This window comes from Myotis nattereri (genome assembly GCF_964212035.1).
Source record: "Myotis nattereri genome assembly, chromosome: 5".
Lineage (NCBI taxonomy): Eukaryota > Metazoa > Chordata > Mammalia > Chiroptera > Vespertilionidae > Myotis > Myotis nattereri.
In genome coordinates this window covers 31854960-31880548 of record NC_138080.1, presented here as the reverse complement: position 1 = coordinate 31880548, position 25589 = coordinate 31854960, and the positions used below count along the sequence as shown (strand labels likewise).

The 25589-nt window shown below is 53.8% G+C and overlaps 1 protein-coding gene across 1 annotated transcript; it reads right to left on the bottom strand.

The window, feature by feature from the left end:
• Positions 1 to 272: 272 nt before the first annotated feature.
• STK11 (serine/threonine kinase 11) lies at positions 273 to 19679 on the bottom strand. Its single transcript, XM_081093435.1, has 10 exons — positions 18338 to 19679; positions 10124 to 10207; positions 9334 to 9423; positions 7360 to 7492; positions 7148 to 7284; positions 6348 to 6475; positions 4093 to 4150; positions 3811 to 4007; positions 1468 to 1686; positions 273 to 813 (listed from the first exon to the last, which is right to left on the bottom strand). Exons 1-9 carry the CDS (start codon positions 18625 to 18627, stop codon positions 1484 to 1486), a joined length of 1320 nt encoding a protein of 439 aa, XP_080949561.1. The 5' UTR covers positions 18628 to 19679; the 3' UTR covers positions 273 to 813; positions 1468 to 1483.
• Positions 19680 to 25589: the final 5910 nt, after the last annotated feature.

Sequence of the window (25589 nt, the reverse complement as noted above, 5' to 3'; positions counted from 1 at the left end):
TCTCTGGGAATCTAGGTTCAGAGGTGTTGGGGGTCACACTTGGCCCCGGCACTGTGCAGGCCCAGGAGCTAAGCCAAAGGGTATGCTGGGCTTTGGAGAGCATATAGGGCCAGTGTGGCCAAAGGCAGGCCCCCAGTCTGTCAGCAAGACCTGAAGACAGAGCCAGCCCATGCACTCTAGGGTCCATAGGGCCCCAGGTACAGACTCAGATAACCCACCTGATGGCACGTCCTGCCGCCCGCCAATTCCCAAACACCCCTCACAACCACAGCTCAAATTGACCTGTTTTATTTTTTCTTAAAAAAAAAAAAAAGGAACCAACCAAACAACCAAAAGGCAGCCACCTGGCTCCCACGGGCACTGGGCATGCGTCTCGGTGGGCAGGCCCGTTCACCCCTGATGGGCTGCAGTTTGTTTGAACACATTACTATATATGGGAGGTGCTAACATGTAGCAAAGTAAAGAAAAGTCGGTGAGAACCAGTAGTCTAAACGTAAAGTGCACGGCGAGGTCTGTGCAGGGCCCATGGCCTGGCCTCACCCTCCCTTGGCCAGGAAAGGGGCCTAGCACAGGATTGCAAAGTTAACAGGAGGTTGTATCCACTGCCCAAGATGGGGGAGGGGGAACAGACCCCAGTCTCTGCTGTCCCCAGCAACAGCCCTTCAGAACTCCCCCCCACCAGCTTCCTGAGGGGCAGTCAGTACGAAGGGTGTGGCGGTGGCCTTCCTGTGTGGTCAGCGGTGAGCCAGCAGTCGTTGGGAAGACTGAAGAGGACCTGGGCCATGGCACTTGGCCAGGGCTCTCCGAGACGGGCTGCAGATGGATGGAAGGTGTATCAATCCCAGGTCAGCAAATGTGCTCTGCATCCCCAGGGGCATCCCCACCCCGAGGCACACTGGTAGGGCAGGAAAACTGAAGCCCAGTCCCACAGGGCTGTCAGACATCTGGAGGCTAGGAAAAGCTTTGCTGACTCGAGGGGTCACCCTCTGAGTCACTCATTGCTCACTGGGGTTCAGCAGGGCCCTTAGAGGCCCTGTGGCTGGGCAGGGGCAGCTGCTGCCTCAGGCCCATACACCACTGCCCACATCCTGAGCAGGTGACAGGGTCTCTACCACCTCCGGGGCCTAATTCCCACTTCCTGGACTAGGGCAGCCAGAGATACGAGGAGGGAGCAGAGACTAGGATTATAGTCTCAGCTAGACCCCAGCCACTCCCAGCACCACTATCCTAGGAACAGCCTGGGCCACGGGGCAGGGCAAGCTCCCCACCCGACCCCCAGCTTCCCTCCTACACAGGGGCTCCACCTCTTGAGTGACCTCTGCCCCCGACCCTGGTGGCAGTGATCACAGACTGACAGGATTTTGAAGGGCAGAACTGGCCGTGGTCAGCAATGTCCATGAGGATGATTTGGCTAAGTTTGGGCAATGCTCACTTCCGCCCACTCCCGCCATCCCTGCTGTGGCCCACCTATGGCCGACCGCCCTCACTGCTGCTTGCAGGCTGACAGCCGACGGATCTTGCCGCTAGCAGAACAGGCCTTGCGGGCAGGGTTGGAGGCAGCACTGGCCCGGCGCTCTGCCCTCGATCTGGTGCTCAGCTGCACTGAATCGGTGCCATTCATGCACATGTTCTTGGGCAGGCCCCGACTCTGTCCGTTCTGACTGGCCTCCTCTTCTGGGACTTGTCCTAGGAGGGAGAGGGCAAGTGTGGGCTGATGGGGACCCAAGACACACACCCCTCCCCATCCCGTCCACAACTGGGGACGCCCTGTATCCTGTCCCCCTACCCCACTGTCCTGCCTGCAGGGGCTTCTCACCCAGGTAGAGGGAAAGCTGGCTAGCCGGCCACGGCAAGACTCAGTGAAGGACCTCAGTGAAGGACCAAGGTGCTGGTACCTGTACAGATGAGGGCCTCAGCCCTCTCACCTGTTTGTAGGCCACACCTTGCTGGGCTGCCCTGTGGGACTTGGAAGGGGCAGGGCTCAGGCTGGGTATGTCTCTCCCAGAACAGGCCACTGGGATGAAGGGATCAGTGCCAGGGACCTACCCCACCCTCACCCTCAGAGCATCCTGGCGGCCATCACTGGCCTAGGGCTTCATGCCCACTTGCACTCCTGTGCTCATTGAGGCAGAGGAGAGCATGCACAGGGGGGCCCAGGAAGCTCAGTCAGTGCACACCAAAACCTGGCTTGCTGCCTGAGGCCTGCCCTCCTGCGACATCGGTGGGAAACTGCCCTCAGCTGCCTGGAGCCCCCATCTCCTCTCCAACACAGAGCCCCCTCTCTGCCCAGGGTGTCCAGGGCCCGACTCACGGCTTCAGGAACTTGCCACACCCACTCGTGTGTGCCCAGGTCAGAGCTCATCCCTGCTCACAGGATCCTACTAGACAGAGTACGTAGGGGGTCTCAGCCATCAGCACAGCATCTGAGACCTGCCCCACTCACCCTCGAGGCACTGTGCCGGCAGCAACTGACCAGACCCAAGGCCCAGCTCTCAGGGTGGACAGCAGGACCCCCATGGTGGGGACAGATGAGAGCCTCTGAGGTTGACCAACCGATTAGGACCAGAGTGGGAGGGGTCTCCACAAGCAAGTCAGGGAGAAGTGGATGCTCAACTTCGGAAATGGACTGTTCCACTTCTGGCATGGAGGACATTCCCAGGCTGGGGATCCCCACCGGGAAAGGCCACTCTGGCCTCTCACACTGGCCCAAAGGGTACCTGGGAGCCGGCTCTGGGGACCTGTCCGGATCCTCACTCAACCTTGCTAGGACAATAGGCTGCCTGTTGGTGAGGGTGACACCTGGGTACTTGTCACCTGTCATGGGCCCCAGTGTCCCTGAGATGCAGGACAGCTTGCTCCTGTTTTGTGAAGGGGACAGAGGCTCCAGGAGGCCTCAGATCCAGGACTGGGATGTAGCCAGGTCTCCCAGGACAAGGTCCCTACAGGGAAATGGCTAAGCCAAAGCCACAGTGACTCGGGGCCCCATGGGTACCAGCCCCAAGCTGACCCTGTAGCCACAGACCCCAGGACAGCAGGACTCCTGGACCCTGCCCAGCTCTGCCAAGGACACAGCTCCTGAGGCCCCGTCCACCTCACAGGCTACTGCTGCATAATGGTTCTCTCTCCAATAAAAACCTACCACACAGCTGACGAGGCAGGGAGGGAGACAAGCATCACCCACACATAAGCGCTGGGCAAACCTTTATGATGGGGCCTACAAAACCAGCCCCGAAACAGAACAGAACTATGAATGCTGTGAGGGGACACATCTGGCAATAGGGACAGCTGCCCAGGCTTCCTGACACCCGGACAGGGTCAGTGAGGGCTCGTGGAGGGCGCACAGCCTGGCCCCTACAGCCCAGGTAGGCAGGGTGGCTATGCTAAAGCATGGAGCTCCTCCTCGAGCTCCTGTGTGCCCCCGGCCTCAGCTTCCTCTGCAGAAAGGTCTGTGTACTGGCTCTGCTGGGTGCCTCGCTCCTCTCTAAGCCCTGCCTCAGACGCCTCCTCGCCACCTGGGGAAGCAAGGCCACTGGTCAGGTTGGTGTCACGGCCAGGAGGGCCGCTAGACCCTCAGGGCTGTCAGAGGCCGCCCCCATTGCTCGGCAGGGCACGGGGTGCAGTCTGTGGAACTGATGCAGAGAGAGCCCGGACAGCCTCTTCCCTCTGGATCCCCACCTGCCTCCATGGCTGTCTGTGAGCCCCAGCAGGCCCTTGGGGTCTGCACTGGTGTAGATGGACCTGCCCTGAGGGTTTGGGGACATTGGGGGACATCCAGGTTGGGCTGAGAGCCACTGCAACTGCCAGACTCACCAGGCACCGTGAAGTCCTGAGTATAGATGATGTCGTCCTCGATGTCAAAGAGGTCCTCCTCCCCCTCATCATCAGCGCAGCCGTGAAGGTCCTCCAGGTAGGGCACCACAGTCATGCCACGCCACCGGTCCTTGCAATCCGAGCTTGGTGGGATGGGCACCAGCTCCTCAGCCAGCGGGTGCTTCTTCCGGAACCAGCTATGGAAGCAAGCACATCAGGACAGCCTGGAGCACCCAGATCCCCATGAGGGCCCCGCCCAGCCAGACACCTGAGGACACTCACCTGTGCTGCCTGATCTGTTGTATGGAAAACCTCTTGGCTGGCTCATATTCCAGCATCCCTGAGGAGGGGACCACGGGGGAGTCAGCATGGGCCCCTGCCCAGCTCTACCCCGCCCACCTGGTGCTCTCTAGTAGTGCTGAGCCTGTAACTGCGGGGACATGGCACTCGAAAGTCCAGGGCCCTGTCCTATGAGGACACAAAGAGCAATCCCGGCACCAAGGCCCCATGTAGCCGCCTGTGGAAAACCGCAATACATAAGCAGCGTGGCTGGAAAGACAAGGATGGGAAACTGCTTTCCAAAACAAGACCAGAGCAGGCCGGATAGGCTGTGGTCCCAGTCCACAGGTGTTGGACCTGTTGTCCACACACTTGGGAATGAGGAAGCAATGGAAGCCCCCCGTCAGCAGCCAGCCATCAAAAGCCATCAAATCCGGTGACCCACAATTCCAGCCAGGAGCCCATGAGCCCTGAGAGGGCAGCAAGGACAACACGTCGTGGGTGCTCATGCTCCGGGGCAGGTCCCACACCAGGACAATTACTGGGAAAGGGCAACACTGGCCCCAGGCCCACCACCAGAGCGGCAGCATCATCCTCAAGCCGCAGGAGACACCAGAGCCTTGGGTTTCTGCTGCTCCCACCCCTCACTCCCTGCGTCTGGCTCCCTTCCCAGTGGGAGGACCGTCATGCCTCCTGAACAAGATGCAGAGGAGGTGATGGGGTGCAGCGTTAAGCTGTGAACACCACCTAAGGGAGGGCAACTTTGTACTCAGGAAACAGCAATTTTGGAAGCTGAGGCTCAGAACTGAAAGTCTGAGTGGTGTGGGGAGGAAGAGGAGAAGTCATGGTGGTAGCCAGCTGCGAGGCTCCCGCCAGTGTCTGCTTCCCCTGTTCCTGCCCCAGCTCTCCACACCTGGGCACAACTGCCAGCAATGTCCCTTCCCATCATGCCTGGGGATTCTGAGACACTTGAACTCAGGGCCAGGGTGGCTCTAGAACTCACAGGGACACCTCCTACCTACCCCAGCTGATGGGCAGCACAGGGGGAGGCACAGCCGACGTGCCCCGGCCAACAGAGAAGATAAGGGATGGAGCTACCTTGCCGGCATCTGGGGACAGGGATGTCCTCTGCCATGTCATCACCCCACACGGTGCCATTTCAGGTATCAACAAGGGTACAACAGGCACACGGAACACGAGTACATGTAGAGAGAACACCAAACTGACTGACGCCTATCCAGGGAAGGTGAGTCCACAACACCTGACCCTTAGCAGAGCTGAAACCACCAGGGACAGAAAAGCCTTGTGTTGTGGGGGGAGGTCGAGGGCCAAGCTCTGGGTCCACCTGAGGGTGGGGTGCTAACTCCATAATCATCCCACAAAGGGCTACAGGAGCCTATGGGTACTTGGGAGTGTTCAGAGGGCAAGGGAGAGGGAAAAGGCCAGGCCAAACTCGACCCAGGGGCCCTTTTAAGCCGGCAATGGAAACAGGAGGGCTGCTTCCTAACGACTTGCTCCTTCCCTGTTCCAAGAATAATCCACGCTGCATCCCCAGAGCCAGCCATCTCCCTCAAAGTCCTGGGGTGGCAGGCCAGACCTCTGCTCAGCACCGGAAGCCCAATTCCACCTTCGATGTACTAACTGGACTTATATGTAAGAACCAGCTTGACTCAGTTACTAGGAAACTGAAGTATATTTGAGGCAGCTTGGGAACATGACTTGATCTTTCCAGCTGTGCCTTATGCAAAGTCTAGATATTGACTGAACATCCAGTGAGGACAGGGTATGAGGTCAGTCCCACGCCAGAGCATAAAGACTAAAGGCAGAAAGAACCTGAGATGGCACAGCACTGATGAATCTTACACACTAGCCACGTGCTGGGTGTGCAACATCTTCATAAACCGTCTCATCCAAACTCACTAACCGCCAGCCTCAGGCTGCCAACTGGGGCTCCCACCTACCTGTCCTCAACCTGCCAGCACTGTGTGGACTCACAGCGCCACCTGCTGCGCTGACTGGGAAATGCAGGACAGTGTGACCCAGCAGGCACTATTTCCTTGGGGGCTGGGGGCTGGGGGTTGGTGTCAGAGCAGGCAGTGGAGCACAAGGCTCAGCTTCCAGGGGGTCAACCTTCCTAGACACAGCCATTCTCCATGCCTCACGCCCTCCATGCTTCACGGAGAAGTGTGCTCCTACCCACCCTCGACAGACCTGCCCCACCCAGGGCCCATGGTTGGTCTCCATCCTGAGGGCCTCACCTTTCAGCAGGTCCGAGAGTGGAGGGCCGCAGTCGCCTGGGATCGTGTAGTCCCCCTTCCCGATGTTCTCAAACAACTTGTAGATGTTGTCCCCCTCGAAGGGGTACAGGCCTGTTGTGATGTTGTATCTTCGCCCCCGAGCGGAAGGACAGAGGCCCAGTCAGTTGGGGCTTGCCCTGCAGCTCTGGCCCGAAACCTGCCTGGCACAGGAACCTCAAACCACCCCCACATATAGAGCCCAACATTGGGGGGCAGGAATGATCTGGAATAAAGGGTGGTGGCTGCACCACTGAAAATACTGGAAACGGCTGGATTGTACACTTTACAGTGTGGGTCACATGAATGCTCTCTCAATGAAATACAAACGCCCAGCTGGCGGCTGCCCTATGGCAGAGACGGATGGGAGGTTCTTGATGAGTGCCACTTCAAGAGTGAACAGGGTCCCAGAGAACTCTGATAGGCCAATCAGCACTGTTATTCCAAAGTGCTCAGGGACATGCCCCATCAGGTCAGCAGACCAAAGGGCAGAATGGGGGTGGGAGTGGGGGAGAGCACATAGCGGTTGGCCAAGCAACACTTGCAACTCGCTATGTCTGAAAACTCGCAGTATAAGGCCTCAGGACATAAGGCACCCACAAGATGAGCGTGGTCAGCTGTCAACCGTGGGAATAAAGACAAACGGGGCCCTTGATAACTGAAGGGAACGCGCCCTCATTCCCACCCACAGGGGCTGGTTCCAGAAGCCCATAGCCAAGGCAAGGGTGGGCGAAAAAGGGGGCCCATAGCCCACAGGCACTTACAGTGTAACCCCAGCCGACCAGATGTCCACCTTAAAGCCGGAGAAGGTGTCCAAGCCATTGGCAATCTCAGGAGGCTGGAATGCTGGGGAACCCTGGCTCGTCCTGCATGTGTCATCCTCAGCGAAAGGGTGCAGGGCCTGTGACAGAGCCAGGCGGCCTCAGGAAGTGGTCCCGGGGAGCACCCGGCCCTCACCCTGGTCCTGGGGTCCTACCTCGGCCACACCCAGGTCAGAGATCTTGAGTGTGCCACTGGTGGTGAGCAGCAGGTTGCCCGGCTTGATGTCCTTATGCACAATGCCCTGGCTGTGCAGGTACTCCAGGCCATCCACCAACTGGCAGAAATACCTACAGGACACAATGGCCTCCTGGGGTCACCCAGCAAAACCAAAAACAGGAGGCAAAAGCTCGGGAGCCACCAGGGTGAGCAAACAGAGAAATGACAGTTCAGGAGGCCCCTCAGGGAAACATGGCCCTCAGTTAGGGCTGAGCCACTGCTAGGCCCCCAAGGGCTACAGTCACTCCTACCCAAGGCATCTGGGGAGGGCACAGAAGGGCTCCTCCCTCAATCAGCCAACCCTTCCTTTTATATATAGACTAGAGGCCCAGTGCACGAATTTGTGCATGGGGTGGGGGGGGGACAACACCGCGCGAGGTTGGCCACCAGCTCCCTTGGAGCCAGCTCTCAGCCCCCCTGGGAAAGGGGCCACATCTGCCGCCATCCACCCCTGGTTCCCAGTCCCAGCCCAGGGCCCAAAGGCCCCGGTGGGGTCGGGAGAGGGGGAGATGGTCGCTGGGCCAGCTGTGGAAGGAACAGATGCCGAAGCCACTGTTGGCACCATGCCAGAGCGAGGTTCCCCGCCTCCCCCTTCTCTCGCTGCCACCGTGGCAGGCAGGTGGCCCCCGGGGAAGGGAGAGGCTATAGGAGCAGGACAAACCCTTGTGTCAAGGGCTGACTTTCAATAGATCACAGTGAGGGAGCTGCTCTATTATGTAGTAAACCCTGACCCAAAAGCAGGTAGTCTATGAATGGTTTAGCATGAGGGGCCGAAGGGGGCAGCCTGGCCAGGGGGAGGGACTGCGAGCAGTTGGCCGGCCACGGGAGGTTGGCTGTGGAAGCGCACTGACCACCAGGGGGCAGCTCCAGCATTGAGCATCCGCCCCCTGGTGGTCAGTGCATGTCATAGTGACTGGTCAACCAGTCATTCCAGTCGTTTGGTCGTAATGGTTGCTTAAGCTTATATATATATATATATATATATATATATATATATATATTTTTTTTTTTTTTTAATTGACTTCAGAGAGGAAGGGAAAAGGAGATAGAAACATCAAAGATGAGAATCATTGATTCTCATCAATGAGAATCATTGATTAGTTGCCTCCCACACGTCCCCTACTGGGGATTGAGCCACAACCCAGGCATGTGCCCCGACCCGCAATCAAACTGTGACTTCCTGGTCCATTGGTTGACATGCAATCTCTGAGCCCCTCCAGCCAGGCCAGGTAGCCCTTCTCTACTGTCCCCATAGCTCAAGGGATGTGTAACACCCCCTCCCTTCAATTGCTCTGGCATAGACATAGCCATGTAGCACCCCCCTGAAGTCCTCCATGGAGCCAGAGACCTGGGCTTTCCCCACTGTTCTTCCACTCACGCCACAGGCCAGCTGGTCCTGCAGCAAGGGGGATGCTACTTCAGGGGGGCTAGCCAGCCAGTGGCAGTACAGATCGCTGTCAGGGGCTTCCTAAGGATCAGGAGGTCTCAAAGCCTCGGGAGCAGGCACACTGGAGCAGAGCATGCACAGAGAGGGGCTGCTGGCCCAGGGTACTGCAAACTACCCAAACTCTGAGTTTTAAAGCACACTTGAGCCTTCAATTCACTGGTAATCAGAAAAAGTTGTTGGAACACAGGACTGAATCCTTGAAGTCCTAGGGCAGCGGTTCTCAACCCTTTCACAGGGGTCGCCTAAGACCATCAGAAAACATATATATAATTACATATTGTTTTTGTGATTAATCACTATGCTTTAATTATGTTCAATTTGTAACAATGAAATTGGGGGTCACCACAACATGAGGAACTATATTAAAGGTTGCGGCATTAGGAAGGTTGAGAACCACTGGTCTAGGGCCTATGGATGATATGGCAGGATAGAGAGGCAGCCATAGGCCTGGCCATGCACACTCACCCATGAGCCTGGCACACAGGGAACCGCTTCTCAGGCACGCTGTCCAGCATCTCTTGCATGCCACACACACAGTACTCCATGACCATATACGTGCAGTGCTAAGGAAACCACGGCCCAGCCCAGACGCCACCCAGGCAGAACCTGTCCCCAGGGATAGCTGGGAAGAAGGCCCTAGAAGGTGGTGGTGGGAGACCAGGGACAGTTGGGACAGGAGACTAGAAGTGTCCTCTAGACTCAGGTCAGGAGTGGGGTATAGGGGGGAGGCTGCAGGGCCAGACAGCCCAGGGTCAGGCAGAAATTCCCCACCCCTAAGCTGGGTCTCTACCGAGGGAAGTCTTGAGACATGGACAGAGAGAAGCCACATGCTGGGAACCCTGTCACTGCACCTGTGAGTCTGTGATGGGCACTTGTGGAAGGACACTGACCCCTCAGAGGGAGCCTGGGCCCTCATGAGCCTGCTTCTGGGAGCTGGAGTCAGCCAGGGCCGCACATTTTGGAGAGAGCCTGTGCCCCTCAACGAAAGGCAAAGGCCAAGGACACTGTGTATTCCAGAAGGACACTCTGGCCCCAGAAGGCAAGGCCCAAATGCCAGAGGTAGGGGCTGTGCCAGCCACGGGGCTGCTAAATGAGGGGTCACCCAGACTGGGCCAGGAAGTGTCTTCTCTCCAGACCCAGTACTCCCATTTGGGCCATGGAGCGACAGGAGGACACCAGATAGTTCCGGAATAACTGGGAAGACAGACACACAGGTGTCATGGCCCAGGTCCCCCACCACAATCCCGAAGGATATATCTTCTGCTTCTCCTCATTGTAAAGCACGTCCACTAGCTGGATGACGTTTTTGTGCCGCAACCTCCGCAGTAGCTGAATTTCCCTGGAGAGAGGACAGAGCATCAGCCAAACCCTCTGTGTGGTGGGATGCAGAACTTGCCCTTGGGTGCCATGCAGAGGACACACCAGCTCTGAGGTGCCAGGAAAACGGGGAGGCTCTGCCACTGCCCCTTCCACTGAGCCAGTCTGCACAGGGACAGCGGGTGGGGCCTGAACAGGGACAGCACAATCAGGACACTTGTTACCCATTTTAACTGAAGATGAACAATTTGTTTTACAAGAGACCACACACAAGGGAGAGCAGAGCAAGGGTGGCATGAGCACCTAGTATGCAGAGCTGTGCTTATGGAGCATCTCCAGAGATGGGGTTGTCGTACAGAAAGGCTAGGCCAGCCATGGGCAAACTACGGCCCGAGGGCCGGATCCGGCCCATTTGAAATGAATAAAACTAAAAAAAAAAAAAAGACCGTACCCTTTTATGTAATGATGTTTACTTTGAATTTATATTAGTTCACACAAACACTCCATCCATGCTTTTGTTCCGGCCTCCGGTCCAGTTTAAGAACCCATTGTGGCCCTCGAGTCGAAAAGTTTGCCCACCCCTGGGCTAGGCTGTGCCCACCCCTTGCTGTCTCCTAAGGAGTCCCTTCTTCTCCCAGCACTCTAAAGTCCTGCAAGAAGGACAACCCCACCAGCCCTCCTAGAATGGACATCAACGCGCCACTGCCAACCTGGCACCAACCCCACCCGTTGGCTTGTGACAAGGGCTGGGCACAGACCCTGTGCACAGTACTGCCTACTCTGCAAGTGACCTTCCATGCGTCTTGTCTCCAACAGCCTGAGCAGGAGAGGCCTGCACAGCTGGGGCACTGGGGGTCAGGAAGTGGTAAGTAGCCCCTCAGAAGGTTGAAGTTACTGGGTGACATAGCAATTCTGCTCCAGGTATGTACCCAGAACTGCAGACATGCACACAGAAGCCTGCATGGGCACACTCATGGCAGCACCACACAGAGGCCCCAAAGTAAAAACCACCATTGTCCATCCAGAGGACATGGGCCCTTGGGCACATGTAGGGGAGCTGACAGTGGAGCTCCACGTGCCTGACTGCCCAAAAACACTTTTCCTTTTTTCAAATATATTTTTATTGATTTCAGAGAGAGGAAGGGATAAAGAGGGATAGAAACATCAATGATGAGAGAGAATCATGATCAACTGCTTCCTGCACGCCCCCTCCTGCAGGCTCAATCCTCCAGCTTCCACTGGGGATTGAGCCCCAAACCCAGGCATGTACCCTGACTGAGAATCGAACCGTGACCTCCTGGTTCATGGGTCAATGCTCAATCACTGAGCCACGCCGACTGGGCCAGAAACACCTTTCCAAATGAGGCACAGATAGCCCACAACAGTATGTGACTGCATTGGGAGTGGGAACCCTGGCTGCTAATTGGGGGCTCTGGAGTGCATACCCCAAGTCCTCACTGATGAGGATCAGCTCCACAGATCTGCAGCCCTGCATCTGGAGACCACTTGGGGCCCATCTCCTGCACTGTGCCCCCCTCTGCTCACGAGTAGGACAAATTCTGACAGAAATTGGCTGATGGCACCCTGTCCTCTGCAGTGAGACAGCTCAGTGCTCTTGTTGATGTCAATGAAGTGTGTTCTTAAAAAAAAGAGGCCCACTTGCTTAACTTAATGAGGCTGACCCACTGGGGTGAGGTGGGATGAGTGTGGGAGAGTATTTGTTCATTTGTTTGTCCAGTAACTGGATCAAAGCACTCCATATAAACATGTAAGTCCCATGACTCACATCAGGAAAGAACTGACACAGTCAGTTTCACAGAGATGGGAAAGTGGGAACCTTGTGCCCCCAGCAGCAGGAGCACTTGTGTGGATGGTGCCTCAGGTGAGGTAACTGGAGACACGCCATTAGCATGACTTGAGCTGCCTACAAAAGAAATAGCATGTAGGTGGCAGCCACCGAAACCATCACTCAGTGACCGCGAGGGCACAGAGGAGCTTCTATCACTGTCTCTATATTGTCAACTTCTACACGCTGCCTCTCTGGCCAGAAAATGAGAATAATATTTAAAGAAAAAGGAAAGTCCAAGTGCCCAGCCAGGATGTAGGAAGTGATGGAGAGGAAGCAGTGCCTTCCAGGTCAGGAAGGATTGCCTCTGCTCCTTGGAAACCTGCCCGTGGGCAATGCCCAAGCGAAGTAGATGGTTCAGTGACTGATGAACACAGGAGAAACTGAAGAGCCACCTCCACACTCAACCAGAAACACACGGAATGGGCAAGGGAGACAAGGCTAGGACACACAGCCACTGCTCAGAACCACCTCATCTCGCTCCCCTCCAAATGGATGCAGGGCAGGCAGAGGGCTAATGGCGGCTTTGACAGAGGGACACTGAGCAAGATCCCCTCACCTCCTGGTCCTTTTGCTGACACTTTTTTTTTTTTAAATATATTTTATTGATTTTTTACAGAGAGGAAGGGAGAGAGATAGAGAGTTAGAAACATCGATTAGCTGCCTCCTGCACATCTCCTACTGGGGATATGCCCGCAACCCAGGTACATGCCCTTGACCGGAATCGAACCTGGGACCTTTCAGTCCGCAAGCCGACGCTCTATCCACTGAGCCAAACCGGTTTCGGCATGCTGACACTTCTAAACACAGGGCAAAGGGCCCTCAAAAGTGGGAGAAGGAATAAAATAAGGGGAAATTCACTAAAAGTGCAGTTCAACACAAACACCTGCACATAGACGTTCACAGCAACAGGATTTATAATAGACACTAGATGGAAACAACTCAAATGCCCATCAAAATAAATAAACAGAATGTGACACATCCACAAACTGGGATATTAATTACTCAGTCATAAAAAGGAGTGAAGTGCTGACACTCCCTAAAACATGGATGGACCTTGAAAAGACGAAACTCAGTAAGAGAAGCCAGACACAAAAGGCCACACAGTATATAATTCCATTTATGTGAACTGCCCAGAAAAGGCAAAACCAGAGACAAAAAGGGGGTTAGTAGTTGCCAGAGGCTGGGGGAGGGTAGGGGTGGGGGTGGGGGGTGGGTAACTGCTGATGGGGAAGGGTTTCTTTTGGGATGATGAAATAGGTAGTGGTAAATGTTTCACAATCTGTGAAAGTACTAAATGACACTGAATTACACATTAGCTAGGTGAGTTTTATGCTACAAAAATTGTCTCTCAATAAAGCTGTTAAAAAAAAATAAATGACAGCCTCTTGTCAGTGTTCTCAGTGGTTAGAGAGTCAACCCACGCACCAAAGGGTCTCGGGTTCAATTCCCAGTCAAGGGCACATTCCTGGGTTGCAGGTTTGATCCCTCCTCCTGGACAGTCAGTCAGGGCATGTGCGGGAAGGCAACCAATTGATGTGTCTCTCTCACGTTGTTTCTCTCCCACACCCCACTCTTGCTAAAAAAATCAATGCAAAAAATATCCTTGGGTAAGGATTAACCAAAAATAAAAGTAAAATAAAATAAATGATAGTTCAGCCACAGGTGGATGTGAGTTAAAGGGAAAGTCGACTATGATTCCCCACATACTCACAGGCGAAGAGCCAGAATTCTATATGGACGTTGGCCCATGCCTCATGCTCCCACTGCATTTCAGAATCAGGGAAAGACCAGGCAAACAGGGAGGCCCCCAGGACGTTGGGTGCAGGTGAGCCTCGGCAGGTGGCTGTGCCCTCTTGCTGTTGCTCTGGCAGCCGGCTAGTGTGGCCTCACAGCGGAATCCTTCCCAATACCGAGGAGGATAGGCATCCCAGCAGGTGCTGGGACCTTGTAGAGGCCACTCGGGACAGGAATGAAAGCCAACAAAGTCCAAGGCTCTGGTCCTCAATGCGCTAAATCACAACCATTTACCATCCAGACCCAAGTACCTGCCAATCACTGCAAGGAAGTCCCAGCCTTGTCAGGCCCAGCAAGGACACCAGCTTCTGCTCCCAGAGCCATCACTACTCTGCTGAGGATCTGGCCACACAGGGGCCGGCCAGCCAAGGGAAAAGAAACAGCCTGGGTGGCCAAGCACATCTTACTGTCACTTCCCTAATACACACAGCAGACACGTGTCAGAAACCATACTCAATAGAGCAGGGGTCCTCAAACTACGGCCCGCGGGCCACATGCGGCCGCCGAAAACATTCATCCGGCCCGCCGGGTGTTTTTGCCGCTGCTGTGTGCATAGGAATTTGTTCATAATTTTTTTTTTAAACTACAGTCCGGCCCTCCAACGGTCTGAGGGACAGTGAACTGGCCCCCTGTTTAAAAAGTTTGAGGACCCTGCAGTAGAGGATAAGTTGTAATGCGACACTGAGCTGTGGCGGCCAAGTAGTCGCACACCGCTTATCAAACTCACCCACCCTTCTTCTGATCCAGAAACTCCATTTCTGGTGATGTGCCCTTCATACCCTTGAGCTTGTCACGCAACATGGCACAAAGTAACTCATCAACACAGCAGAAACGTCCACAGCACAGGGAGGACCAGACTCAGCCAGTATGAACAGAGACCCACCGTGGGACAGAAAGGTGGACTGGCTGGGGCTGCAGGGCAGACCACGCCAAGACTTTGGTACTAAGCAGGAGTGAAACTGTTTCATGTTTCTAAACATGAAAACAAAACAAAAAACACACATAAAGACCACACTCTGATGACATGTGAGTATTCTCTCAAGTCATCTGTGCAGTTGTAGTGGGGGTTTCCCGCAGCCCTGATAAGGGCCTGCCTAGCTGGACCTCCTCATCACCTGCACCCCAGAGTGTGCCCACCTGGTAGGGGACTATCTATACCCAAGAAGAGGGAGCAGTGGTGACCCCCCCTGCCCCGACACCTTCTTTTGGGCTTGATCTGTGCAGTTCTACTGCCTATTGGAAACACAAGTACATTCAACTTATTGTTTAAAAGTGATCCTTAGGGGAATTTTATTTTTTATTAAAATTTGCTTGGCTAAGAAAACAAATAAAAAAGGAAGTGAAGCAAGATACATCAATATTAAGATTACAAGACAAAAAGAACAACAAAAAAGAAAAAGAAAAAAAGATTACAAGAAATTTTTCATTTTTACTTGATGCTTTTTTGAACTTTGCTTTTTGTAGGAACAAGCAAGGGGACACGTACAGACCCACGGCAGCCTTCCTAGAGAAAGCCCATGAAGGAGAGAAGGGCATTCTGATCTGTCCCACCACTTGGGCAAACATTGTTCTTTCAGAAAAAAGCTTTGATCCAACTGAGGCTTGTCTGGAAGGTTCTGGACACTCCTCTAAGAGCAGTGACTGCAGTCGAGTTTATTAAACCTCTCACAGACAAAGGAGCCTTTTTCCCTTGCAGTGGGCTAGCTGGCAGCAAGGGAGCCCAGCTCTCCAGGCCAGGGAGCTGACAACTGTCCCCTCAGGACCAGGGACCTGCATGGGGTAGGCCCACCCAATCTCCTCTTGTGGAATTGGAACAGCAGAGCAGAGGCTTAAGAAAGGAGGTGCAGCCCTAGCCGGTTTAGCTCAGTGGATAGAGCGTCGGCCTGTGGACTGAAGGGTCCCAGGTTCGATGCTGGTCAAGGGCATGTACCTTGGTTACGGGCACATCCCCAGTAGGGGGTGTGCAGGAGGCAGCTGATTGATGTTTCTAACTCTCTATCCCTCTCCCTTCCTCTCTGTAAAAAAATCAATAAAATATATTTAAAAAAAAGAAAAAAGAAAGGAAGGAGGTGCAGCTGCAAAACCAGTTTCTAATCCCAGCTGCAAAACCAGGTGGATAGGACAGCTCTGAGCCAGCCCAGCACTCCAAGGCAAAACTCATAAAGGGGAGCCTCTGCACGCAGGTCCAGGCCTGAGTTGATGAAACTGAGCGCTGGCTCAGTGCCTCCTACTGACATCTTATGCTAATTGCCAGGCTGGCTGAGGACCACCAACCACTGGCCACTCTGGCCTGCTTCCCCTCCAGTTCTTCCCACAGACACTTCAGAAACCAGCTCCATGCAACCCCTACACTACATGCCCACATATCTCCATACGCTCTTGGGACTTCAGCTGATCCTTCAGGAAACCAGGAGCAGGATGCCAGCGCCCTGCGGTCCTCCAGCTGGGTTCTGGTCATTTGTGTCTCTAGTGGAGCATGAGGGAGCTCTCGAGTGCCCTCTAACTTAACCTTGGCGTGTGGAAACTGCATCTCCTGAAAGGGTGCCTTATCACAGGTACATTACACCTTAGCAAAAGAAGGGCCCCTGTCTACCCTGACATGCCCTCCATCATGGTGGGGGAGTGCAGACCTTCTGGGACCTGCTAACCCTGCTACCACCAGTCAGTGCCCTAATCTACAGACACCAAGGCCCCCTATGGCTAGCAGGGTGGGCTTGGTGGATGACTAGCCAGACAGATCAATTGGTGCTGGAACCCAGCCACTGGGAAGGGACTCTGGGAACCCCTCCTACCTCGGGCTGCTGCTCCCGAGAGGCTGGGGCCTGGGGTGCACAGCAGCAGAACATCAAGTGGCCAGCACCAGAACACGTCGATGGACCAATGCCGATTCCATCCGGAGGGCTCAGCCAGGCGGGAAGAGACCAGAGCCCGTTCCAGGACAGATGGGATTTGATGCCTAAGAGGAGCCAGGAGGACAAGGACAACACTGGAGAGCAGGAGGGAGATCCATTTCCAGGGCAGCATTCCAAATGCAGGAACTCACTGCCCTCAACCTGCAGTAGTAGCAATCCGGCTGCCTGAGGGCCACACTGTCCCCACAAGCTTCTAATGAGAAAACATGACTTAGGGCCAGCAGTCCAGTGGGAGTTTCTAACTTGAGAGTAAGGCTTCACTTGACCCTCAGGAGGGCGTCTGCTTTTGGGGCCTGAGTCTCCCCAAGGACACACCATGGCTCCTGCACAACCCCCACCTCACAGATGAGAGACTGGTACAGAGAACTGACCAACTGGCCCTAAGGTGCCCAGCCACACCTTCTCCCAGTGTCTTCAAGGATGGGCTGTAAAAAGGCCTCACCAAAACACAACCTACCTTGCCCACTGCCCCACTCACCTCGCAAGTGGCTCAAAGAATACCAGGCACTAACAAGGAGCCCTGTCAGTCCAACCCCAGTTCTCTACTCCACCCCCCTTTCCACTCCCCCAGGTGTTCCAGAGCAAGTGAAAACAGCCCAGCTCTCCTGCCAGTGGGAAGGAGGGAGGTGAAAGCCCACCCAGTGAGTGGCACTTCCAGGACAGGACTGGCCTGGCCAGCCTGCTTGCGGACCAGACAGGCCAAGGTCACAGTAAGTCCTAATGCCTGGCATGTTAGATAAACCTCTTCTGGGAATCTGGAGGCTGGGAGGGGCGTGGGTGTGGGTAGGGCAGGGTTCCACCCCCGGCAGCAATAAGGAGGGACACCCCCCATCCTGAAACTAGAAGAGGAAGGAGACAGAGCCCCCACCGCCCTTGGGGGACTTTTGACAGCAGACCTGAGCACATCCAGGATTCCTAGGGGGCAGATTGCGCAGAAGAAATTTATGTAAAAAGTTCACCGGGACACAAGCAATTCCCTCTGGGGGTCACTGGGCCTGCAGTCAGGGATATCTAGTGACATCCAGGCCAGCAGGAAGGGACAAGTACCCCCTGCTGCCTGATAAGCCGGTGCAAACAATTATTTTTGGCAACTACAGGGTTCCCCTCCAACAGGATAAACAAATCGCATTTCGCCTGGCGCTGGTACCATACTGGCTGCTCACTAAGCAGAAAAACTGATGGCCTCCCAGGCGTTTCCGGGCAGAAACTCTCAGGGCCAAACAAACACTGGCTGGCTCCACTGGGCACCTAAGTTCTTTGGACAGCTGGCAGAGCCAGGAAAAGAGGGACGTGCCCCTACGGAGGACAACTCTGACACTGGCACCTAAGAGCCAAAGGCACCAGAACCCAGCTACAACAAGTTAGCCCGACTTCCTGAAAGTACTTAAGCACCTTTCCAACGACACTTTCTCTGGCAAGGGGATGCAGGAACAGCTGGTCACCTCAGGTTAGGAAGGAAGGAAGGAAGGGAGGGAGGGAGGGAGGGAGGGGAGAAAGAATGAAAAGGAAGGAGGGAGTAAGGGAAGGAAGGAAGGAGGACGGCACTGGCGGGCCTGGGGACATCCAAAGCTGCACAGGTCAGAAAGCCCACACTTACTTCTTCACGTTGGCTTCCCCATTGGGGATCCTCCGCAACTTCTTCTTCTTGAGGATTTTGACGGCTCTCCTGCACAACGTCTCCGAGTCGAGCACCTCCTTCACTTTGCCGTAGGACCCCTCCCCCAGCAGGTCCCCCATCAGGTACTTGCCAATGAGCTTGGCGCGCTTGCGGCGGGGCTGGTAGATGACCTCGGTGGAATCGATGCGGTGGATGAACGTGTCCATTCCCACCGACATCAGCTCGCCCTCTGTAAACATGCCCAGTTGCTGCGGGTCTGCCACATCCATCCTGGACCCAAGGTCTCCGACTCGCGCCGCCGGCAGTACCTTATCCCCTTTATGGATGCCCCGGTGAGCGGTCCTTCTTCTTGTCCCCCCCGCCCCCGCCCCAAATTCCCTTCTCAAAGAAAAAAAAAGTCAACAAAACCCCAAAAGAAAAAACCCTTCTTCGAAAAGAAACGATTGTACTAAACGTGAGTTCAAGAGGCGCGATGGTCCGAGGCCCGGACACCCAACGGTGCGCAGCGCCGCAAGTTTCAGTGCGACCCGGCCTGGCAGCTCCGGGTCGGGCCGGCGTGTCCTCGGGGGCCCAGGGGAGGCCGGTGGGGTTGCGAAGTGCTAGGTCATCCTCCAGGGACTTTAGACCCTCCGGCAAACATGGACGCGGCCGAGCCAAGTCTTCTCCGGGCCGTCCATTACCAGCGGGCCGTGGCGCGCGCCCGTAGCCCCAGCAGGCCCCGGAGCCCCCAAAGCTGGGCAGATGAGCTTCGCTGGGGGCCGGGCGTCTCCGGCGGGCTCGTGGTCCTAGGGTCCCGAGAAGTGGCAGGTGCCTATCCGGCTCGGTCCGCTGCCGCCGGCCCCGGGCGCGTATCGGGGGTCGGGAAGCCACCTGGGGCACTCCCGCCGCAAGAAGCAACTTCCGTGGGAACCGGCCTCCAGGGCGCCCCCAAACCGGCCTGGGACCCACAAGCGGCCTCGCGGGCGCCCCCCACCCCAAACGGCAGCCCGCGCTCGCTCTCCGACCCGAACGCTGTCCGCCGCGGCCCTCGAAGCGCAGGGGGACGGTAGAACTCCGAGCAGGCGAAGCGGCGCAGGCCACAGGCCCCGGGGCCGGGGGTTCCCGATGCAGCCGGGGACCGGGCAGCGCGTCCCCCGCCGCGGCCGCCCCAAGCGTGGAGCAGGAGGGGCGGCGCGGGGACCCAGCCCATGCAAGGCGGCCGCGGTGCCACCCGGCCCCGCCGCCGCCTGCACTCCCGCCTCACTCGCGAGCGCCCCGGGCCGCCTCCCGCTTCCGCACCCGACACGCCGCCGCCATCTTGTTTACCTCCCGCCCCCGCCCTGAGCTGCCGCGCCGCCGCGGACCCGCCCCTCGCGACGCCGACGTGCCCGCCCGTTGGCCCAGACGGCACTCCCCGCCCCGCCCCGCCCCAGCCGTCTATTGGGCCGTTTGGACCCGGGCGGGCGGCCGAGCAGGGATAGGTTCGCGCTCGGCTCCGCCCCAAGGGTGGATACTGCTTGATCATTGGTCCGCAGAGGCACCCCTTGGGGCGGGGCGGAAAGTGGACGTGGGGAAGTGAGGCTGCAGCGACGACCTCGTAGGGGTATGGACCTGTGGTTGGAGGTTCGGGGTGCTAACCGGCTCCCCAAAACATCCGTGAGGCGGGTGTAATCTTCGCGGGCTAGGACACGGCTCAGGGACTCAGCTGGGTGCCTCCCAGCCCCCCCCCACCCCGGGACTTTTCTCCAGACGAGGTCAAGGGTCAAAAAAAGCCCACCTTTTCAGGTCTCCAGCTGCCGCAGTGAGAGATGCTGCCGCTGTGTCTGCCCACCTGCAATGGATGGTGTGAGGAACTGCTCCAGCTTCCTGATCAAGAGGAACAAGCAGACGTACATCATCGAACCCAATAATCTGTAGGCCCGCAACTCCGTTCGCTACAACGGGTTGATTTACTGCAAGAGGGTGGGCGTGGAGCCGGCAGCCAACGGCAAAGGTGTGTTGGTCGTCATGAAGCGGAGATCCGGCCAACGAAAGCCGGCTACCTCCTACTTGTAAGAACGCCCGGGCAGTATCCAGCTCTTGATCCGCAAGAACAAGTACCTCCCGGAACTGCGCATGGCCGCCATCCGCAGGGCCAGCGCCAGCCTGAGCAGTCAGAAGCCCGAGAAGGTGAAGAGGATGCGGGCCCGCCCCACCAAGAGCTCCTGAGCACCCTCCTCCCCCCAAAGCAATAAAGGTATTAGCCAACTTTCCTAATTGGGGGTGGGGGGTGGGGGTCGCCTAAAGTGGTCAATTCAAGGCAGACCTTGATTCTGGGCCTGTTTCCTCCTCTACAGGGTGGAGACTTCATTCAGATTGATATTTCATGACCAGGCTTATCTCAAGGGTAGAAAGAATGAAGCATAGCTGGGGTCCTGTTTCCATAAAATAAAATGGGGGCTATATATTCATATCTGCAAATGCACAGAAAAAATTTCTGGAAGGATACTATCCTCCAATTCCCTACCAGAGGGTGAGAGAGGTGAGCAGGTTGGTCTCCACCCTAAAGGAATTCAGGAATGAAAAACAAGACAGCTGCTGCAGCGAAGTGCTTTGGTTGAAAAAGGTTGACCAAATACAGTTGTTGAAGCTACAAATAACTCCCTTGTACCAGGCCCCTTATTTCTACTTTTCAGCATTAGATTATTTGGCCAGAACAAACTGTCTGTGTGAAGCTCCTGATTCACAAGTCAAAAAGTAAAGATGTTGGAAGCTGACACATCAGATTTGGGGTCCAGGCTGGGCCTTCTGAGTTCATGACACTTGAATTTCGTTAAAACTGCAAAATTGACTGTGCCCATGTACATATTGTTGGGGACAATCCTTGACTTTCATCAGAATCTTTTTAAATTAATTTATTTTAAAATTAAATTTACGTCAGATTCCCCAAGGACCCATATAAAGGAAAATATTGGTGGCCTGGCCCAAGTGGCTTAGTGATTGGAGTGTCGGCCTATACAAGGAAGGATCAAGGGTTTGATACCCGGTCAAGGGCACTCCCCTGGATTGCAGGTTCCATCTCTGCCCCCGTGGGTCAGGGCTCCTGCTTTCTCTCTCACATTGATGTTTTTCTCCCTCCCTCCCTCCCTCTAAAAAAATCAATGGAAAAACTGTCGTTGGGTGAGGATTAGCAAGAAACACACACAAAATATATGAGGGGGCTTAGTTTGGCTTTGGGGAGAGGAGGGGGCACAAGGGGCACCAGTATACCAGCAAGGGGCACCAGTATACCAGCAGATGCTGATAGGCCCAAACTCCTTTTTAAAAAAAATATACTTTTTTAATTGATTTCAGAGATGAGAGAGAATCATTGATTGGCTGCCTCCTGTGTACCACCTGACCAGGAATAGAACCATAGAACTGTGAGCTCCTGATTCATAGGTTAATGCTCAACCACTGTGCAACACCAGCCGGGCCCCAAACTCCTTTTGAGAAGGAAATAAAAAAGATCAGAGCACAAACCAAGGAAACAGGGAAATCAATGAAGCAAAAAATTATTCTTTGAAAAGATCCAAAAACATTTACAAAACTAGATTAGCTCGATTAGCCTCCCCCCAGAAAGACCAATATCAGGAATGAAAGAAAGCATATCAGTCACCACAGACCCTACCGATATTAAACAGATTAAATACTAGGGACAATTCTATGTCCATAAATTTAACATCCTACTTGAAATGCACCAACCCTTTAAAAGACACTAAAATGAAAGCTCCCTCAAGAAGAAATACATCATTTGCATAGTCATATCAAAGAAATCTGTAGTAAAAAACCTTTCAACAAAGACTTGTCCACAAAAGTACTCCCTCACCAACTACAGAAACAAAATACTTCTATGGAAATAAAGACTTCACATCTTTAGTTTGATTGGTCAGAATAGAGCCAGCCACTCTTAATTTGTCAGTGAATATGCAAATAAGAATAAACCTAGGCAGCTCTGATTGGAAAGGGAAAGTTTAAGTCCTATTGGTCAAATTTGGGTCCTAGGAGCTCTCTTATAAAGGTGACTTACCTTGGAAGTCTAGTCTGCAGCTTTTTCCTTATAGGGCGCTTGAGAAATAGGCCCCTATAAACAATGGATGGTAGACTCTGGTTATGAATTTGGGCCCAGTTAACCACAAGGAGTCCTTGGCAGTGGGTCAACACAAAAGGCTCAGATGGTTTCATTAGTGAATTTCAACCAAACATTCAGGAAGAAATAACATCAGTTCTAAAAAAATATTTCCCAGAAAATAGAAGAGGAGAGAACACTACCCAACTCAATTTCTTTATGTAACTTCTATATTTTTTAAAGACAAATACCATATGGTTTCACTTTTTTAAAAAATAATTTTTTTAAATGTATTTTATTGATTTTTCACAGAGAGGAAGGGAGAGGGATAGAGAGTTAGAAACATGGATGAGAGAGAAACATCAATCAGCTGCCTCCTGCACACTCCCTACTGGGGATGTGCCTGCAACCAAGGTACATGCCCTTCACCGGAATCGAACCTGGGACCCTTCAGTCCGCAGGCCAACACTCTATCCACTGAGCCAAACCAGTTAGGGCTAAAAAATAATTTTTTATTGATTTTTTACAGAGAGGAAGGGAGAGGGATAGTTAGAAACATTGATGAGAGAGAAACATCAATCAGCTGCCTCCTGCACACTCCCTACTGGGGATGTGCCCGCAACCAAAGTACATGCCCTTGACCAGAATCGAACCTGGGACCCTTCAGTCCGCAGGCCAACACTCTATCCACTGAGCCAAACTGGCCAGGACTTCTTTTTTTTTGATGGCATATGACCAAACTTTTTGGAATCTAGGGGTGTCTTTGAAATCTTGGCATCTATAGGTCCTGCTCTCCTTCACAGAGCCCAGACTCCTCTCTTGATATGCAGAACATATGAAGGGACTTAGGAAATATTAGGTGACCATTGCAGAAGGTCCTTGAAGGTGAAATCTCTGCTCATTTCTTTACCCATTTTTCTTGTCTCTGGCATTAGACTGGGATCTCTGGGGCTGAGTCTTGGTCACTGCTGTGCCCTCAGCAATGAGAGCTGTGAAGTCCAGTACAGCGGCCACTGGCCACACATGACTAGTAAGCTCTTGTAATGTGACTGCCCAAATTGAGATATGCTGTGAATGTAACTGTACACTAGATTTTAAAGGAAATATGTTATTGAAATTAACTATAGCTGCCCTGGCCAGTGTGGTTCAGTTGGTTGGAGCATTGTCCCATACACCAAAAGGTGGTGGGTTCAATTCCTGGTCAGGGTACATAACCAGGTTGCAGGTTTAACCCTTTGCGGTCGTTTGTCTACTCTCAGCCACCAAAGCTTTTTTACCGTTCCGGTTGTATGTCTGCTCTCAGCCACCACAGCAAGGAACCGTACGAATCTTAACTCTATTCATTCATGTATCAGTTCACAATTTCTCTGAAAGCTCTTAAGTGTCTAAGCGACCTTGTCACGAACCAAAACATTGCCCCGACAAATCGGAGATATCGAAACTCAATATAAACAAACGCGGTCGTTCCACACTCGCCATGCAAAACACCGTGGCGAGTCAGTCGCCTTTTGAGAGTGAAGAAATCGACAAGCTTCGGAGATACTTCGCAGAATTTCAAATAAAGCTTTACAAATTACGTTTAACTGTAATTAGGCATTCTCGCTTGTTAAGATATTTCAAAATAATACTCCAAAATAGCAAAAAGAAAGTTACCGAAAGAAGTGTACTGCGAATCTGAAAGTAACGATGAAGAGTTTTATTTTGGCACCTTGAATACTGACTCTGACGTAGAAAGTGATAACGTTTGTAGTGATTCTACTAGTAGTGACGTAGTTCCAAAAAAGAATTAATAAATCTTGTTTATCCTTCATAATCTTGCATGTTATGTATCCCTGCTCTTTCAATGGAAATTAATTCCGACCAGTACGACACCCATGTCCAAATTTAATACAACCGCAAAGGGTTAACACCCAGTCAGTGGCATGTGGGAGGCAACTAATTTGTGTCTCTTTCTCTCAGTAGAGCTACTCTCAGCCTCTCCTGGGACCCTCTTGCTGGCCTCAGCCCTTTTCCCAGCAGAAATCCTCAGCTGAGGCTTCTTGGCCTCTCGCTTCCCACTTCTATTTCTCTTAAAGGGGGATTAACAGTACTGACATCAAATTTTAGGCCATTTGTAATGAGATGTACTATTATTTTATGAATTGCCACAAAAAGCAAAGATTAAAGAGTGAGCAATAATGCTTTGGGTTGAGCCTGGGCAGTGTGGCTCAGTGGTTGAATATTGACCTATAAACCAGGAGGTCACAGTTCAATTCCTGGTCAGATGCCTGGGTTACTGGCTCTATCCTCAATAGGGTGCATGCAGGAGGCAGTCGGTCAATGATTCTCTCTCATTGATGTTTGTGTCTCTCTCTTTCCCTCTCCCTTCCTCTCTGAAATCAATAAAAAAATATTTTAAAAAATACTTTGGGTTAAAAGAAGCAGCCTGACCTTTGGGAAGGTAAACTGACAAATGGGAATAATCATAGGGCAAGGCAGGAGTATAAATACTTGGGATAGCCTTGAGAAAAATCTTGTCCTGCATTCTCCTCACCAACCTGCAGGTTTTGCTAAGGATCCTGGGTTACAGGTGTGGGCCCCAGGTTATGAGTGGGAGTCTTCAGATTATAAGTGGAGGGATCCACACATTCACTCATGTCCAGCCAGCCCCCAGACCCACTAACCCCTGCAAAGCCCTTTTGCTTTCCCAGCATTGGTCACAGATGTCCCCAAAGACTCCCTTCACCACTGAAGACAGAGGAAGCCAACTATCCTGGTCACTCTCCCAGGCCGGCTGCCCCCATCCTGGATCTGCTCCCACTCAGTGGATCTCATGAATGTCGAGTTCCTGACAACAGGTCCAGCTCAGACCCTGCCCTGACAAGTGGGCCCCCTCAGGAGCCGGAGGGGTCTTTCCAAAGAGATCAGCGCCCTCAGGGAATCAGCTACGGCTGCACCTTAGGATGTGCTCCAGGTCTGTGTGGACATCTGTGGCCACCAAGGGACAGGTGGCGGGACCATGGCCAAGGCTTCCTGGTTTCAGATCCACACATGGTCACTCAGAGCAGTGACATGTGGATTGTTACCAGTAGGGTGGGGATGTCCAGACACACCGTGACAGTCACCTGTTCTTCACTCTAGACCAGTGTCGCCAACCGGTGATCCGCGGACCACTGGTAGTCCGTG